This window comes from Falco cherrug, chromosome 2, assembly GCF_023634085.1.
Source record: "Falco cherrug isolate bFalChe1 chromosome 2, bFalChe1.pri, whole genome shotgun sequence".
Classification (NCBI taxonomy): Eukaryota; Metazoa; Chordata; class Aves; order Falconiformes; family Falconidae; genus Falco; species Falco cherrug.
Window position 1 is genome coordinate 68870842 of NC_073698.1, and position 17615 is coordinate 68888456.

At 41.4% G+C, this 17615-nt stretch overlaps 1 protein-coding gene across 1 annotated transcript in view; it reads right to left on the reverse strand.

The window, feature by feature from the left end:
• Positions 1-2396: 2396 nt before the first annotated feature.
• Positions 2397-17615, reverse strand: part of SLC9A4 (solute carrier family 9 member A4) — a 43675-nt gene continuing 28456 nt past the window's right edge. The window contains exons 9-12 of the mRNA XM_014284642.3: positions 16387-16483; positions 14280-14411; positions 13439-13526; positions 2397-9284 (exon numbers count right to left, since the gene is read on the reverse strand). Of these exons, the coding sequence (XP_014140117.2) occupies positions 8983-9284; positions 13439-13526; positions 14280-14411; positions 16387-16483 (619 nt within the window). The 3' untranslated portion in view covers positions 2397-8982. The remainder of the gene's footprint in view (positions 9285-13438; positions 13527-14279; positions 14412-16386; positions 16484-17615) is intronic.

Here is a 17615-nt window from a genome sequence, read left to right on the forward strand (position 1 = left end):
AAAAACTCAGACATAATTTCCCAGAAATCAATGAAGATCTTCACCAGCATCATTAATTATATATATGGAAGATGCATCAATACTTTCTTCATGCTTGACAGCATGAAGTTCTCAAATAGGTAGCTATAATATTTGGCTTTGCTGTGAAATGTGTATAAGATGCCATAACATTTACGGTATCTATGACACATGCAAACCAGGATTGATTTTAATACTTTCCATTTTGTGTGTCTTTATGTTCTTAGACTGGCAGATTAAGTACACCTCTAATATCTGGTTAATGATATCTTAGTGCACTGATCCATTATTTCATTTTCTGATTTTATCTGTATCATAATAAGATATTTCTTTGCTTACAACTTTTCATCCTTTTTATTACAGAATTTACTTGTCTTTTTTCCCCCTCCTTATGCTTGCAGAAATTATTCTCTAGAAAGCCTGAGCAAGGATACCACAGTGGATACCAGTAAAGTGTCATTACCAATATCCATTTGTCTCTTGTGAGAAGGATATTTTAGGATCAGAAGGACAGCAGTAGTTCTGCAAAGTATACTAAAAATAAAACTTCTCAGGCTCTGGTGGAGGCATCAACAAATTAAAATACCTGAATGAGGAAAACTCCCAGCTTTGTGATCATGGTGAGACCTGCCATAACATTGGACATAGAAGGAAAAAGATACTAATCTGTATTGCTGTGGCTCCTAGAAAAGCCAAACAGTGTGGGTACCAGTTGTTTACTGGGCAGCTTGGAAACATAAAATAACTTTAACAGTACAAAGCCCTGACCCTCATTTATGCTTCTGTTTAATACTGACTAGTCCTCAGCAAAGGCACAAGTCTGAAAAACATAAGGACACAATACCTCCATTTCCACAAGCTACTTAGTGCTTAATGGAAGTTTTCTTACTAATTTCAATAACTTTAATTGTACAGGATCAACCCTTAATGCTTGGCTTTACTGAGACTACTCCCAACCTTGAAGTTAAGCATTAAGGTCCAGATCCTTGTGGGTATTTACGTGTTTAATTATTTTCCTGGATCAGAACTAGCCCATAAAGGCATGTTCCAAATTCTTGGTCATAAAGGCATGACAGTTCCTAGATAATTCTCTCTGCCACAGGCAGCCCGCCAACTGGAAAGCTTCTTTGTCTCAAAACTTAAAGAATACCGTGTGTCAGGCTGGCACAGCCAACTAGTCACTAAATTCAGATCACGTAATACATACAGGCATGGTGTTTTCTTTTGGTGATACAAACCCCTGGAATGCAGTATAGCACTTCAAAAAACCACATCTCCTCTAGTGTGCTATGTACTCTGTCTTCATGCCAACAGGTTTTAATTTCACACGAAAAAAGGAACAAAATGTCTAAAAATAGTTTTTAAAAGGAAAGTATCCTGATAAGGATTCTGACTTCAATGGATGAAATAGTCTTTTTCAAACGCAACTTGAAAGCTCCCTCTTAGCACAGTCTGCTTTTGGTCCAATTTAGTCCTGGCAGAGGATTTGAATGTGTCACTTTTCGTTGTGGGCTCTTTAAATACATTGCTTAATTCCATCAACAGAGGTCACTGCAGCTCTTTTTCTCTTTGGTGAAAGCATACCTTTTCCAGCAGATAAAGCAGAATTAATGCTCTCATATAGCAGAGTATTAGTTTATCCATTAGAGACTGGTACAAGAAAATTTACACTTAGGGGGAGGCTGGGGAAAAAACCCACCACAATACTAATAAATACTAATACTAATACTAATAACAATAACAATAACAATAATACTAACTTTAATAATAAAGTAATGATGATGATGATGGTGATGATGATGATAATTATCATCATCATCATCATCATAATAGAGGTATTTTGAGCTTTGGAACTTAACCTAATTCATGCAGACTTGTTTATAGTGATATTTTGAACTTTCTCGCTACATTTATCTGTCTTTGCACTACCTAGGAACAAGTCCTGTAAATCTGGTCTTGGCACCAGCTGTTATATCTGCTCTGCAGTGCATAGTAAATCAGTATCAGGCATTTTTGCATTAGGGAACAATAAGAATAAAGCTCCTGAAAGACCTCCTTCAAATTGCTAAGACTTGATTAACAAATTTGTCAGCAGTCATCACTTTCATTTGAATCTGTGTTTGCATACTTATGAAAATTATGGGGAAAATTTTTGGGATATTTATCAAGAGGAATTCAAGCCAAAGGGTCCATTTGAGCCAGCAGTAATGTGAGCCTTGCAATTTGCTATTGCCATTACAGCAGATTGAGCCAAATACACTTGCAGACAGAGAGCTCTTTAGAAATAAACAGGATACAGAAGTTGTACACAGTGAGATGTTGTTAAAAAAATAACTATATATATATAAAACCTTTTTATGTGTACATGCAGAAATAGCTTAATTTATTGAAGGGGGGAAAGAAAATGGAAGAGAAGCAACTTCCAAGAGTTTCCGTTCCAGGTTCCAAGGAAAAAGTATATTTGCTACAGTTATTCACTTCTTAAAAGCCCTCTCAATATTACAAAGTTTTTGTAACTATGCAAAACATGCAGAACATATGTAGTTTTTTGAAAGGAACAACAGCGAATGTTCCAGGGGAAAATGAGTGATGAATGACATCTTTTTTACATTACATATGTTTTATGCATATATCTTAAATATGGCAAAATTTTATGATGTGTTTTAGGACACTGAGTGTTTGTAAACAGAAGGTCCTGATGCCTGTCTCGAAGCAACGAACAAACAATGCGATTTCTGTGTGGATTTTTCCATTTTTGTGGTGAGAACTGGATGAACAGTTTCAGCTTGTTCTTTTGATCCTGTCTGTAGGTTTCAGTCACCTGAAAGCCTAAGGGAAGTAAAGGTAGACTTGAGGTCAAGGGACCAGGGTCTCATGTTCAGTTCCTGGCAGCGTTCCTGTGTTACGTGTACACAGGCTCATTTGCTTTGTGCAAGTTTCACTACTTTTCACGTGGGGTTTTAACACTGGCCTAATTCTCAGGATGCCTTCTCTCTGAATTGTCTGTGCCTTGTGTTCACACAGCACCTGTAAGACACTGTGCACCACTGCGAGTATTACCAATGTTAATCACCATGCAATATTGAAACTGAATATATTTGGGCATCTGGCTTTCATTTATAAATTTTTTTCTCAATAAAGACATGAATAAATCTAGCTAGAGAGCTATAGGTTTTGTTCCAAGGTACCTTTAAAAAATTAGAGCCTTTTTATTTTGACATCTGCACATTACTCACTATTTTCACTCCTTATCACTGCTGATAATAAGGCAGAACAAGGAGCAAATGGTGTTAGACCAGTATCAACTAATGAGTCTAAATTAACACCCAACATACATACCAGCAAAAAAAGCAGTTTAACTTTGAGTCTCTTTTATGATAATTTTGCATATAGCAGAATAAGTTATTGAAGGGAAAGCATGGAGCAGATCTCTAATGATTCGACCTGTGTTTGTATGTGTAAAAGGCATGTTGCAGATGACTAATACCTGTGCCCCCAGCTCACTGTGGCTGCTCTTGACAGATGCTTCTTTCTTCCTAGCTTGCTCCCACAAGGGTAGAAAAAAGTCAAGGATGATGTTCAGTTTGGATGTCTACTCCTGACCAGCTGTTCACTATTTGTGTGGCTGCAGTCTGCCCAGCCAAAGAAAGGAAACTCTGAAAATCAGTTTGGCATAGTTTTCTTCAGTCCATGTCTCATTTCCTATGATTGAAATGTAACAGAAACTAAGTTTTTTTCCAGGAGGAAGGGTGGACCAGAAGTAAACAAGAACCAATATTAACTTTTGAAATTTCACACCTATAAAACCAAAGCAGGAAAGAAAAAGGAGTTTCACTTGTGATTAACATTGAGACAGATTCTCAAAAGGAAATAAATTAGGTAGCTTACCACAATAGATTTTCAGTCCTCTTAACTGGTTCAGAATATTACTCATGTTACCTTACACATCTAATTTTAAGGTTCTTAAGTACAGTGAGTTTGACAAAACAATAAATGTAATTGTCCTACCTAAAAAGCAAACAAAATATGAAGATAAGGTAATCTGTTTTCCCACTCTTAATGTTTGTGTTTTATCCATATACATAAATAGAAAATTAGAAAAAGCACCTATGAAGAAAGGAAGCTTGGAAATATTTGTTATATTTTCTGGAGTCTCCCACAGGCTTTTAAATAGTAGTTTCCATTCATACATGACCATAAAATATGAGTTTTCAGGGTCTAATCACTGCAGGAAAAACCTTGAAAGTATCAGTTCTCAAAACCAACGTACCAGCAAGAAAATAAGAATAATTTCACAATTATGTTCACCTTCTTAACTTAAGTAATGGGTTTTATCCATAGCAATTCAGTGATTTCCCCTGCAGATATCACTGGTCCTCTTTCTCTGACTATGTCCCTTGTAAAATTAAGCCGTCCTTCTGGCACTGAATGTGGTCATGGTTACTTCCTCTCTACCAGGCTCTCCAGCCTGAAACTCTGACCTACTTTTCTGAATCTCATATAACCTTCCTTAATTGCTCTAAACACATCCAAACTTACTTTTGCCTTTTAAGTTGTCCTACTTTCTTGGCCCACACACAACAGCAGTAAATCAGTTTACCTAGAGCCCCCACCAGGGCACTTGCTCTTTTCCATCTGTTAAAACTTCTCTCTGGCTTTGATAGACACACGGCTGCTCCACTCACTTGAGTTTCAAACCACGCTATGAGGCGAATTATCCCCCCTGCTTCTACACTCCTTCGCTGATGTTCTCCCCTAGTGTGACACACAAACTGCTTTTAGGTCCTTCATAGCATCTTTCCCTGTCATGTTTGCTGGCATTACCATGTAGCCAGCATGTTGTTTCCCCAGGTGTTGTAGGTGTTGTACAGACAGCAGCATCAGCCCTCACTACACAGTCACAGACATTCCCAGTGGCACCATTTCCCCTGGGAGAAGGACCAGTCAGTGCCTTCTTTTGGTGCAATGTTAACTGGTATTTCTGGAGGTCACAGCTTGGACTCTCCCTGCACTAGCTGCTATTGTGTCCTGATTGCTGCTGGTCCCCTGGTTGCCGCATGCTCTATGGTAACCTCTCTGAGGAAGAGATTTTCCTTTTACTACACGTTCCTACTTGCCTGGCATATTAGTTAAAGGGTAACAGCAAGCACAACAGGATCCAACAGTTAATCACACCACACAATAAATACAAAAGTATTGCCTGTTGCTCACAATGTACTATTGACCTTGATAACTCCCTCCCCTTTTCTGCAATATTCTGTTTGATAACTGTTGCTTTTACTATTAAAATATTCTATTATGACTGTTCTTATTTGTCTTTTTTTCCTCATTGGTTACCCAGTTCTGTTCAAATGTATCTCCTATTTTCTCTGCTATGAAAAGTACAGGTTATTCATCATTATTCCTTGCTGAAACTCACCTGTCCTGCACTATCCCCCTGCCCCAAGGACATAGTCTTAAATCCCTGAGTTCTTATTTCCTCTCTGGATTTTAAATAATTCTTTAACCTTCTGGGCATGAGTTTCCTGTGCCAGCTCACCTTAAATGAGAGCACAATTGAAATTCCCCAGTAAATAGCACTGTACCAGTCAAAAAAAAAAAATCTTGAATTGACTTCCCTTTGCAAATTATCAGCACAAGTTTCCTGGATGTGACCCAGGTTAAGGAGTTTAAGAATGCCCACACACATGAAGACTTAAATCCACCAGCAGCAGATTTAAATTCATGCCCTAAACCAGTTCAGAGCACCTATAGATAGTGAAACATTGCTGTAGTTACTGCTATTTAAAACATAAGCAATGCACTTCTTTAAGGAGAACTCTTTTGTCTGTAAGTATGAAATACCCATGAAAACAAACAAACAGTGCAACTTTATATATTAGAGCATACTTCATACAGCATCTGCAGCATTGCTTCTTGGCTGATGGCCAGCAAAACCATTAAGAGCAATTAATGGCACAGAAGGAAATTTTCTTCCAGTAGTATTTTCTAATTGCTAGGAAATAAAACTAAAAATAGAATTTACAAGTTTGGAGGCCAGACTACAAAAGCTGGGAAAGTTCTATTCTAGATGCTCTATAGCTTTATACTCTGAAGTTCTGGCTCACTGATTTCATCAGTGGAAAGATTAGGAATGAACCAAAAGAGGCAGATTCAACTCCAGTTATGCAGTATATTTATTCGTATTTTAGAAAGAATTATTTTTCTCTAGTTCTGATATAAATGGTCATTAGAAATTGAATGCTTTTCTCCCTACCTACAATGGGTAATTAAATAAATGCTGCACAAATTTTATAATATTTAATAAAGAATTTGGGAGTCAATTTTAAGCATGTCTGTCAACCATACCCTGACCAAACTGCATGGACTCCTCTTTTTCATGATGTATGTCTAGTCCCTTTCCATACCACTCTAGACATCACATTAACCTTCCTGATTTCGCACAGTTTGTATCTGTCCAGTGTCCCCCAGACAACCCATTTACTAAATCTTCTAAAAGAGGAAATGCTGAATGTGCAGCTCTCAGTAATTCCTCTGTTTAATCTCTCTCCTGAGTCTCCCTTTGAAGATGAGACACTATCCCTTCGTCACCCTCCTCTCAGATTTCCTTTTCCCCTTCGTCGTTGTCCCCAAAAATTGCCTCCAGTCCACATCTTCCGCTAGCCATTTTTGAAGATCCCACCCCCTTCCGACTCTGCAATGCAGCAGCAGGTCCCACACCTCCATCACCCAACTCCATACACCTATGTCAGCTCTGTGGCCTAAGGACTATGTCATGCAGGTGATGATTTTGCCCTCAATTAAATTTCAGGTGGCAATTTGTGCAATTTAAGACCTGATTTTGTATGCTAACTCTTTTTCTTAAAATAATTTTTTCAGTGAGACTTATGATATGTCAATATAACTTGCTATAGAATTGAGATCTGGCACAAGGCTTTTGTTTAAAAACTACATGTAGCCCTTCCTCTTTTGGTGAAGATGGGTTTATTTGTTGATATTCAGGTACATAACTATGGCACTTCTTATTCAGTGTTGGTACAAAAGCCAGATCCTACCTTCTTTTAATAACGTGCCACTGCTTTCATAAAAGGAAGCTGTAAAATTTCTCTGGCACAATGAGGAAATGCAAACAGAACTTAAGTTTCATAAAGCTTTGTACAGTTTCAGTGCAGATGATTCATTATGACCTGCTAAACACAGAAGCTGCAAACATGAGAAATGGGAGGAAAGGGGTTTTATTTTTTTCCTCTGGTGGTGTTTTTGATTTTTTTTTAGTTTAGATGCTACCTGTCCTGAATCAGAAATCCGTTGTAAGAAATGTGAAGTCATAACTCACACCTGAAAGCTTTCTCTGGACTAGGACATACAAGCACTTAACAGTAATACAAAAAAGAAAAACATAAAGGTAGCACTGCTATCTTGAATTCTTACCTCTCTAACTCTTACAGTAGCATTTACAGACCTCTAGTTGGGCAGATAAGCAAGCTCTGAGTGGAGGAGAGAGAGGGAAACTTGAAGAAAACATGATTGAACTTGGTGCATTTCTCAGCTGTAGATTTGAGTTTAGTGCAGCTGCAAGGGTGGGCTAATGGGCTTTTGGACTCCAGTCATCCTTTTGGATAAAATCAGCTCACCTGTAGTTTCAAGACAGATGACAGTGGCAATGATGCTGCCATTTTGCAGAAAAGAGCTCCACCAGAAGAACTAGGTGTCTAGAGCTTTAGGCTTTATCCATAATGACTCAAGACCATAGCTACTTTCTTCTCCTACCACTAGGGAGACGCACCATTGAGACTGGAGCATGGGTGCACAGAGCCAGTTGGAAGCGAGCTCAGTGGGAAGGTCGGGAGGTCACTGGCTCCAAAGCATGTCCCCCTGGTTATTTCTTTTTTTAGCAAATGTATCTCTATATAACATATAGGCAGACATCCTACAAAAAGCTGGGTACAAAACACAGGGCCTCTCTTTCCTGGCTAGCCATCAGGCTACAAAGTTAGGCTCCCTTTATCTTTTCTCCTAGTTTCTTGCTTCCTATCTGCAGTGCTGGTCCAGCTTCAGTGTGAAGACTAGTCTACCGATCTGGGCACCGTCTAGCAAGGTGGAGTGATGAATGAAGGTTAGATGCTCTACAGTGAAGCTTCCCACTTGCTGAACCACAAGAATATTATGTACATTCTTGCCGTCCCCCATTTGCAAATAGAAGGCACCCTGACAGCACCCCTGCATGAAGAGTCCTCTGGACTTCTACATACCAGGATGCCTCTTTTATTCATCCAAAGCAACTGTAGGTGGGTCATAAGTACCTGCATGTTGAAACTGGTTGAAGTAGCAGGAGTAATGGACCACCACAGTAACTGACGTCAAGCACTTTTGCAGAGCTAAAACCCGAGATGCCAAGCGATTCCCAAGTGCTGAAAATGTCCACTAAAAATCCTTTTGACTTAAGTACTTGTTTAGGCATCTTCACTGACATTTAGCTGTCCTAAATTGCCTTTTTGGTTTTTAACTGTTTCCTGGAATATCTCAGCTTCTCTGAGGTCAAAATCTGTAGGCAAGTTGCAGTTACCAGTCTGGACACTCAAGTCCCAAACATGTCCTTTGGTGTTTCTTTCTCCTGGGTGCAGGCCATAGAACAGAACAGAGGAAGGCAATATCAGCTTCCGCCCATAGCATTGCATGTGCCCAACTACTGTAATTTAAATCTATGTCCAAACCTCTACAAAGATCATGCTCCCCTCTTTCCTGCAGTGTTTTGTTGGAAAGAAAGCTTGATATAAACATACAAGAATGTGTGTCTTCTCCGAGCCACTAAGTACCTTGATACAGCACTTTAAAGTGATATGAGAACAAATGCAGTGGTCCCAAAAGGAAAATTGTGGTTTGGTTCATATAAAAGCTTTGTTATTTTCTCTGAAGCTGTTCACAAAGGGCCCTAGAGATACAAACATTGCTCTTCTCTGCTCCTCATATGTCTAATGGCCTGGCTGGTGCCATTGTTTCTGTCTCTTCTTCTGACTCATACTCCTCTACTTCTGCCACAGCAAATCGAGACTTTGGCATTAGAGCTCGATTGTCTGCTCTAGTGAAACGATGCCGGCTGATTGAATTTCCTCTTCGATTTGACAGATTGGATGGGCCTGCTCGTCTATCCAAGTGTGCCATTGGAATCAGCTCTTCCTGGTGGTGCTTTGCTTCAAGTGGCCGTAGTCGAGGCTGGGGTCTGAACATTCCTGGGAATGCAGCATCAGAGCCACTTCTGTGGTGATCTGAAGAAAAATAGACAAAAATTCCATATTTTGAGGAAAAGAGAAACACCATGGTATTGGCAAGGACAGTTAAAGGGTATTCAATACAATACAGCATTATGGTTTTAAACCCTGGAACCAAAGCATTTTAAATAATTACTATAGAATAAAAGAGAAGTTAAGAACTAAAAATAACCCTAAATTTTTATTTTTATCCTGAAGCTGGTGTTTAAAAGATTTTATTGATCTTGCCTCTACCCTGAAACCACAGCAAATAAGCACATTCAGCTGTCTTTAACTGCCTCACAGAGCTGCTCAATGCCTTCACAGGACAAGAAAGCTCTTTTCTGTAGTTTTCAGTTTTCTACGAATTTGACAAGTATACCTAGTACCATGGTTGAAAAGCATTGTGAAACTCATAGCAGAAGACAAAAATGTGATGAAGGAGAAGACTCCAGTGCCATTGAAAATCTAGTTTACCACTCACCAGTGATTAGCAACTGGGAAGAAAACAGTTTCACCTGAAACCAGGAGTTTGACTCGAGGGCACTTTGATTACATTGGGTGTGTCAGACCTGCTCTTACCAGCTTGCTTTGCCATAAGTACACAATAAAAATTTGCCCGCAGTAGGCTAATAACTGGATTTCTCATTCTGTTGAGTTTACAGAATATACTTTTTCACCTTTCTTAAAGCCACTCGTAGTCTGCCTATGCACTAGCAAATTAGTTAATTTAAGAAACAGCTCATAACAAGCTAGGAGGTTTTTGGAGACAAACACATAGGTGTATGAATAATAAGACTATATTCTGCTGCAGTTAAAGCACACGTGTATTGCGTAGACAGTCAAAATTTATCAAGTAATTGCAGCCTAATAACTATTACATTATTTTAAGGTAAAGCTTACTTCACAGTTGGCACAAAGTAAGAATCTGTGCACCAGCACTTACATCTATCAAAAGGACACAGATTTCTTTAACAGCAGAACCTGCTTCTCATAGGCCATGTGGGCATATCACACCATAAGCAAGAAAATACGATAGGTTTTCTCAGATTTGAAGGGCTTCTACTTAGCCCTTTGGGAGCATTGCCGCTACAAAGTATGAATGATACATATTGTCAAAGAAATAATTCATTTGAATGAGTGGCAGAAAGAGCTGATAGGTGATTTAAGGATCTATTTGTGGTCATTTCTGACCTCTTAGTTATGAAACTTTCTGCACATGCTATATATAAGAGCTAGATAAAGCTCGCTGGACGATGCATGTTCCAGGAGGGGTTCTAGAAATAGAAAGACGAGATGGCATTTATCTCTGTAAATGCAGATGTGCCCTTATGAGATTGTAATTCTAATTTCCTACATATGGAGTATGTTTCTTCTCAGTTCCCAAGCGCAATTCACCTCAACCTAGAACAGTTTATGAGAGGAGTTTAGGGCGCTTCCTCCTGCTGTGGACACCTAGAGTGGTGTGAATGCTACACAATGGACCTAAGTTGGGGCCAGAAGCTGGATCAAGAAGTCTAATTATTTAGATAGATCACAAGGCAGGGCTCAAATACAGGCCTAGCTATTAGTAAAATGTACTTGCACTCACTGCTTCAGAATTTACCTTTCTGCCTGCTGAAATAATATGCTGGTCTCCTATTGAAGGACTTGGTCCCTTGAAGGAGTTTGAAATGTTTTTAGGTCTGAGGCTGCTGTGTAGAACAATTTGAATCTTTCAGAAGACACATATCCCCCACCATGACATCCCAACAAACAGAAATGAATCAGCTGTATGATAAAAAATATATATATATCCCCTTGACTAACTTATATTTTCCCTTCTAAATAGAACCTATGGGTTTCTGTTCTGCTGCCATCATGTGTGAGTTCCCAGCCCCAAGGGGATGCTTTGCCTACACAGATCTCTCTTGGTTTCACCTCTTTCACAGTAAAAGGGGGGGGGGGGGGGGGGGGGGAGGCGACCGACGACAATTTTACACCTCCAGGAAACAAACTGTTGTTGACATTTTTGATACAAAGGTTAAAAATACGGTTAAAATAGCTATAGTTTATGTTGCCAGAAATTAAAAAGAATTTTTCTGAGGAACTCAAATGCCTTTCAGGTTCATATAAACTCAGAAAGGAGTCAGAGAGATTACAGATTACAATGATGAACATTCAAGTGTCCTAAATTCCATGTTTTCTGTGACAGTGTTCTGATGTTTCCTTGGGCAATTCAGTGTTGTTCCCTCCCTAAGCTCTGTCTCCTTACTTAAGTGAGACACTGCATTTTACTGTGTACATATGATAACCTGAGAATGCCTGATAACTTTATCCAGTAATAGCAGTATTACTACAGAAATATTCACAGGGAGTAAGCTGGGAATAGGGGAGAAGAGATCAGCTGCTCAAGAACAGACTTTGCCAGGATTTTTTGTTAGGTTATGTGATTAAAGGCTCATCTCCACAAACAGAAAGGAGACCTCTGAGGTACAAGGGCAAGTGGAGGAGACCCCAGTACTCCCATCAGTGGGAAAAGCCTAAGTCCCTGCCCTGATCTATGATAGGGGTGATTATCCCCATGAGCAGGGTCAGACACACCAGGATGAGCCAACTGAGAGACTCTCCCCGGGGCACCTCATAGAGTGGAGTGTGGAGGGGTAAGCGGCTTGTTATTGGGATACCACGGGGGAGCATTTTGGGGCCATACAAGACTTATGATTCCATGTTTGGGGCAGGAACCAAAGACAGGGAAAGGAAGGGATCAGATTAGATTAAGGAGCAACAAATACAGGAAAATGGAGGAAGAAGGGGATAAAAAGGGCCAGTTAGTATGTGTATCTGGTAATGCCCTGCACCTGATCAGCACAATCTGTCCTGTTTTCTCATTTAACTTTACTTCTGACTGTGTACCTTCAGCAGCAGCTCCCTACACTCTGTGCCTGTGTGTGTGGAGGCCTGAGTGCCAGAAGCTGGAGGGATTAGGATGCATGAATATTCTGTGGATGCATATGTCAGTGCAAAATCAGTAGCAATCACCAAGCCAGAATAGCCATCAAGTAGGATAAGAGGCTTGGGAACCAACTGTTGGAGCAGCCATGAGTCTGGGACAGAGACTGGGGAGAGCAGAAGGTCTATGAGTTGACTACTGGAGGGGAAAGGAGGTCCAGACCGGTGACTGAAGAGACCATGGGGTCTGTGGTGGGCTATTGGTAAGGCCATAATCTGGAGCCGGTACCAAAGACACGTGCTTGCAAGTGTTTGTTCCTGTGTGTGAGGCAAAGTGAGACCAGGGGATTCAGGACCCTGCTATAGGGAAGACTTGCTGTCCAAGGCCAGCTACTGGAGGGAACTACAGTGCATGGAATGGCGCGGAAGAGCATCTGTGCAGGTGTGTGTGTGCGCACACACATGTGTGTGTATGTGTGTATGAGTGTAGATCTGAGTACCAGTAGCTGCCATGGGGCTGTGTCCCCAGCAGCTCACATGCCCAAGTGCCAACAAATGAGCAAATGGAAGGGCCAGGGCCAGCTACCAGGCAGAGTGTGTATCTAAGACCAGCTGCTGGGGGATTCAGGTAGCGTGTATTCATACATAATTGTCTACTAACAGGCTATTGTCCTGATCAGCCAGAGAGGGGATCAGGAAAAGACGATCAGTGCTGTTTGTGTTTGTATGAGTGCTGTGCCCTGTTCATGCTGCTCCGTGTGTCCAGCCGTGTGCACTGAATTACATGTTGGGGGATGGTGCCTGTTGGGAATACCTGCTTGGTCTTGCTACCCACCTGGGTACCTGGGGGCATTGAGCTGTGGCAGCCTCACCTCGACTGGGTGACAGGTTCAGAAACTCCTAACAACTTTTTATGCAGTTGTGTCTGTGGGGCTGCAGGGAACAGATAATTTGCTTACCTGGGTTTACATGAATGCCCTCATGGCCAGGCCGACTGCAGGGATCATAGGAATATTTGTGCAAGAGGGAAAATAGAGAAAACTAGGCAGTGCTGGAACAAGATAGAAGCTGCTGCAGTAATGACCATATGAACACCATAGGTAAAAAAGGAGAGAAGGGTGTCACTCTTACAAAGAGACTAGGGACTTCTGTGAGAACATTCATATACTGTTAAATCCACTGAGCAACTGGCCAAGTCTCTTTCACTGCTGGTAGGACACAGAGTAAAGTACTTCCATTACCTGTAAATGTAACACGCCTGGCTTTTCGTCTAGTGGGTTGGCTGGGGCCCTGAGGCAAAGAGAGGTAGCGTACTTCCATGGTACCAGCCTGTGTATGAGAAAGAAATGTGTTCAGTGTCTGTGACGCCTCTGCAATTTGCAGTTATTTGATGGCATGGTTACGTGTTTTTTCTGTTGCTTCTGCACCTTTACAGCCAAATTTAGAGAGGTGTGAAGATCAATGCTTGGCTTGGATGGCTGAACTCAACATCAGCTCCAGTGAAAATGTCTGGGTCTGATATAATAGGGTTATAAGGGGGTTTTTTGATAAGAGGGTTTTTTGCAGTCAGCAGAGAGAAATGTGTTCTTCTAAGATTCACCTTTCCTATTTCCTTTCCTATTAAAGTGACAATTTTAAATAAAATTAACATACCCCACAAGAACGTATTTCTCTTAATTGATTATCTCAGCTGTAAATGTTTATAATATCCAATACCTATATCTAGTGAGACAAATCCTACTCTGATGGATCAAGAGCCCAAATTGTCAGTGCAACATGACAAGGACTTTGCATTAGGCCTTTTGTAATTATATGATGTTTTGCACATGCCAGAACAATGCAAATTACATTATTTTACTACTTACAGCCATGAGGCTGTAAAAGGCTTTAAGAGGTAGGACATGAAAATGTTGCTGTCCACATGCCAAGTGAAGATCTTTCTTCTTAGGTGCTGCAAGATGGCACTGGGAAATGTACCCCTTTTAGTTACTGAACAAAGCATATAAGAATGGGTATCTCTTTCCTTATTTACAGAGAAGCAGAGGCATTTTTTACATGAATAGTAGTTTATATAACAGGTACCGGTCTGCCCCAAGGTAAACTGTTTCCCTTCCTGCAACTCTGTCTCAGGCTGTGCTGCCGACGGATGAGGATTTCTTGGGCTTGCTTCTCATTTGTGCTGGTAGGCAGGTTGTGTCGGTTGTACGCTGGTGCCTGAAACACAAAATGCACCCAGCTGATTTTCTTTGTGCTTGCAATGTTAATAACCTTGTGCAGTCTTGGTCGATCACGGGGCCAAGGGGATACCTTGGGGAGCTCAGTCACCATCTCAGCCACCACAGATCTCTGGTATCACATGGAAAAATTAGCCTTGTACTAACCTCACTGCTGCAAAGCAAGATGGGAGGAAGCACAAATACAGCTGGCAGCCGCAGACCTCAAGGGCTGCATTTTGATGCCATTTTTGATAGAGTCTTGCCTGCTCAAATTGCACCATAAAAATATATTTACCTACACAAGGCTGTTAACATCTTTGGGCTTGTGTTCCCTTTGTCATTCCTCTTCCCATCACATAACTGGAACCTACAGATCTGAGGCACCCAAGAGAGAGATAGCTGGGTAACCTCCCTCTGAGCCTCAGTACTAAATATTAGTGAGCCAGAAGCAAGTTGCAGATGAGCCTGGGAGCAAAAAGACTATATTAAGAAGAGTACACCTCCAGAATGACATGCACAGTTGAGCTTCCTTTCTATATTTGGACAACCTGCACCTTAATATTACCCTAAAACTAAGCATCTTTTAGGACAAGCTTTTCAATTTATCATGTACATCTAGTGAAATAAGGAAAATAATTATGTGCCTTAAATAGAAAATTTACTTAAGCTTATAAGCCCTCTTAAAAAGCAGAATCTGATCTTGCAAGGTTCCTTATAAAGTTGATCTGGTGAGCCAGAGCATTACCGTGCCTTCAGAGTTGAAAATGAAGTATTAGCAGTGGCATTATTTTACTTCCAATCTTTCATTTCCAAAAGCACAGTTCTCAATAGGAAGTGACTGGTGCAAATAGTCATTACTGTAATTGATTTTGAAGAGAGAGAGTTCATTTCAGTAATCTAAAAGACAGCCATATATGCAAATTGTTGCTGGTAAGATAAGAAATTATCATAAGGATAATTGGCCATGGCAAATCAAACAATATTAAGAATGAAAATCATATTAATAATGACACATTTAAATGAGCAGGGCCTAGCATTTTCTAGTAAATGTGTGTTACGTGAGTTAGCTCCATTTGTTCACGTAATTTCAAGGTTACTATAATATAATCTCTACCACTCATTGCTGCCAGAGAGCACTCAATTGTATATTCCGGGCCCAAGATTGGATTAAGTAGATATTATACACTGGAATGCCTCAGAAACAGTACAAATTTCTGCCAAACAAGTCTCTGCTGAGGTATTATCATCCCTATTTTACGCGGGGGCTTGGGGAAAACAAGCCAGACGTGTAAAGCAAAGCTCCAGAGGAGGTGGAATTTGTTCTGTTTTTCCTTTCCCCTCCTGTGGCTCGGGTACACTGTTGCTCCCACACAGACGGCGGGATTTACCAGCCTCTCGGCTGACTTTGGGCTATGCAGTGTTTACCGCTGCCGGTCCACCCACCTCCACAGGTGAGTTTCAACTGCTGCTGGCGACCTGCCAGCCCGCTGCCTCCCACAAAGCCCTGCCGCCCTCCCCGGGTGCCGGGCAGCTGCCTGCCGGGCCTGGGCCCACTGGGCCGCCTGCAGCCCTGCGGGCCCTGGAGCCTCCGCCCTCCGCCCACCCCGGGTGTGCGGCAGCCAAGGGGAGGCGGTGTCTGGGTCGCAGGTAGCCGCGCAGCGGGGGAAGCCTGACCTCTACAGCTCAGCCACAGGTTTTCCTGGCTTTTAGCGCTGCTGGTGAAAAGCTGCTGGAAAACACCTGCTTTCCTTTATCCCACTCAGGAACGAGCCCCGCGCCAGGGCTCCTTCCCCGCCTTCCCTTGCCCGTGCAGCTCCAGGCTGGGGGTGGCTGCGGGCTCCAGGCCCGTGTCTCCCACCAGCGAGACCCCGGGGCCGGCCCCGGTGCTACCACCCACCGTGGCTGCCATGTGGGGAGGGCAAACAAGAGGTTTCAGTCTGCAAATAGCGCGTGGTAGCAGGTGGCTTACACACCCTTTGTCGCACTTGATACAGATTATGTGCCAGGACATCTCGCATGGACTTGACCTGTGTGGGGGAGAGCCTATGCACACACCGATTGCTACTGCTCCTGTAAATAAAAAAGAAGTTTAAACATGATATTGATCAGTTGATTAAATACTATTCTCATTAAATCATGCACGATCTATTTTTAGTGCTACAACAGAAGGCTATGAAGAGCCTTTCAGTCACCAGTGACACCCCAAAATCATCCAAAGATGAATAAAAGAGATTTTGCTCTTTCGCAGGTTTTGTCTTCTGGGTAGTCAGAATGGACCCTAAGCCCTCAAACAGGTGGCAGCAGAAACTTCTTTCTCAAAGCCTCATAAGGAAGTTCCTATTTAAGGATTAGATTGAGCAACAGCCAGCTGTGTGTTGGGGAGGGCACTGTAAGCTTCCTCCTCTGCTGGAATACATCCTTCAGCACGCTCAGGCAGCCTGGGCTTTGAGGTCCTACTGGGTTTAACTCCTTTGAGAAAGTGCAGCAAATCCTTAAGAACTAAAGCACGTGCAAATTAAGGAGTCTGAGAGACCTGCCCTGTGGTGAGGAGAACATCTAGGTTTTCCTTGCTGCTGAGCCTGTTTCTCCATTTAAAATGAAAGAACTACCTAAAAGATAGCAATCTTTGTCTTTTTAACAAACTGTGACAAGGAGCCCAGGGTCCATTGTAGCTACCTGGCTCTTTCACTAGCAAAACAAGGGAGGAGGGCTACTGTGAAGTGTTAACTGGTTTTACTAAATCAGTCAATCTGTGTGAGAGTTAGGGTTGGGCTGGATTCCCAAGAAAAGAAAGGGAAATAGATAGTGATCATCCAGGATGAGATCAGCCTGAGTTAATCTCGTTGTTTCTGGTTTTTTCCTTTCGCCATTTTGATTTCTTGCCTCTTTTTTTCCAGTTATTTATATATTATATATATAAATATATATATTATATAAAAAGTCTTTATTCTCAGTTAAGTGATGTCCTTGAAATGTCTGTAAATTGTGCAATTAAAAAATGGGTTATGATCAATGTACCGTATTGCCAAAGTTTTGTGTGCATCTATTTTGTACTCCCTCTAAAATAAATTAGAAACTTTTAATGGCAAAGGAAGATGGATTCATGCTAAACTAAGCTTATGCTGTAAACATAGGAGAAAGGCTGGAATCTGCAATTACAGCTGGTTAAACGAGACTACCACTGTTTTGTGCTCTAATCTAA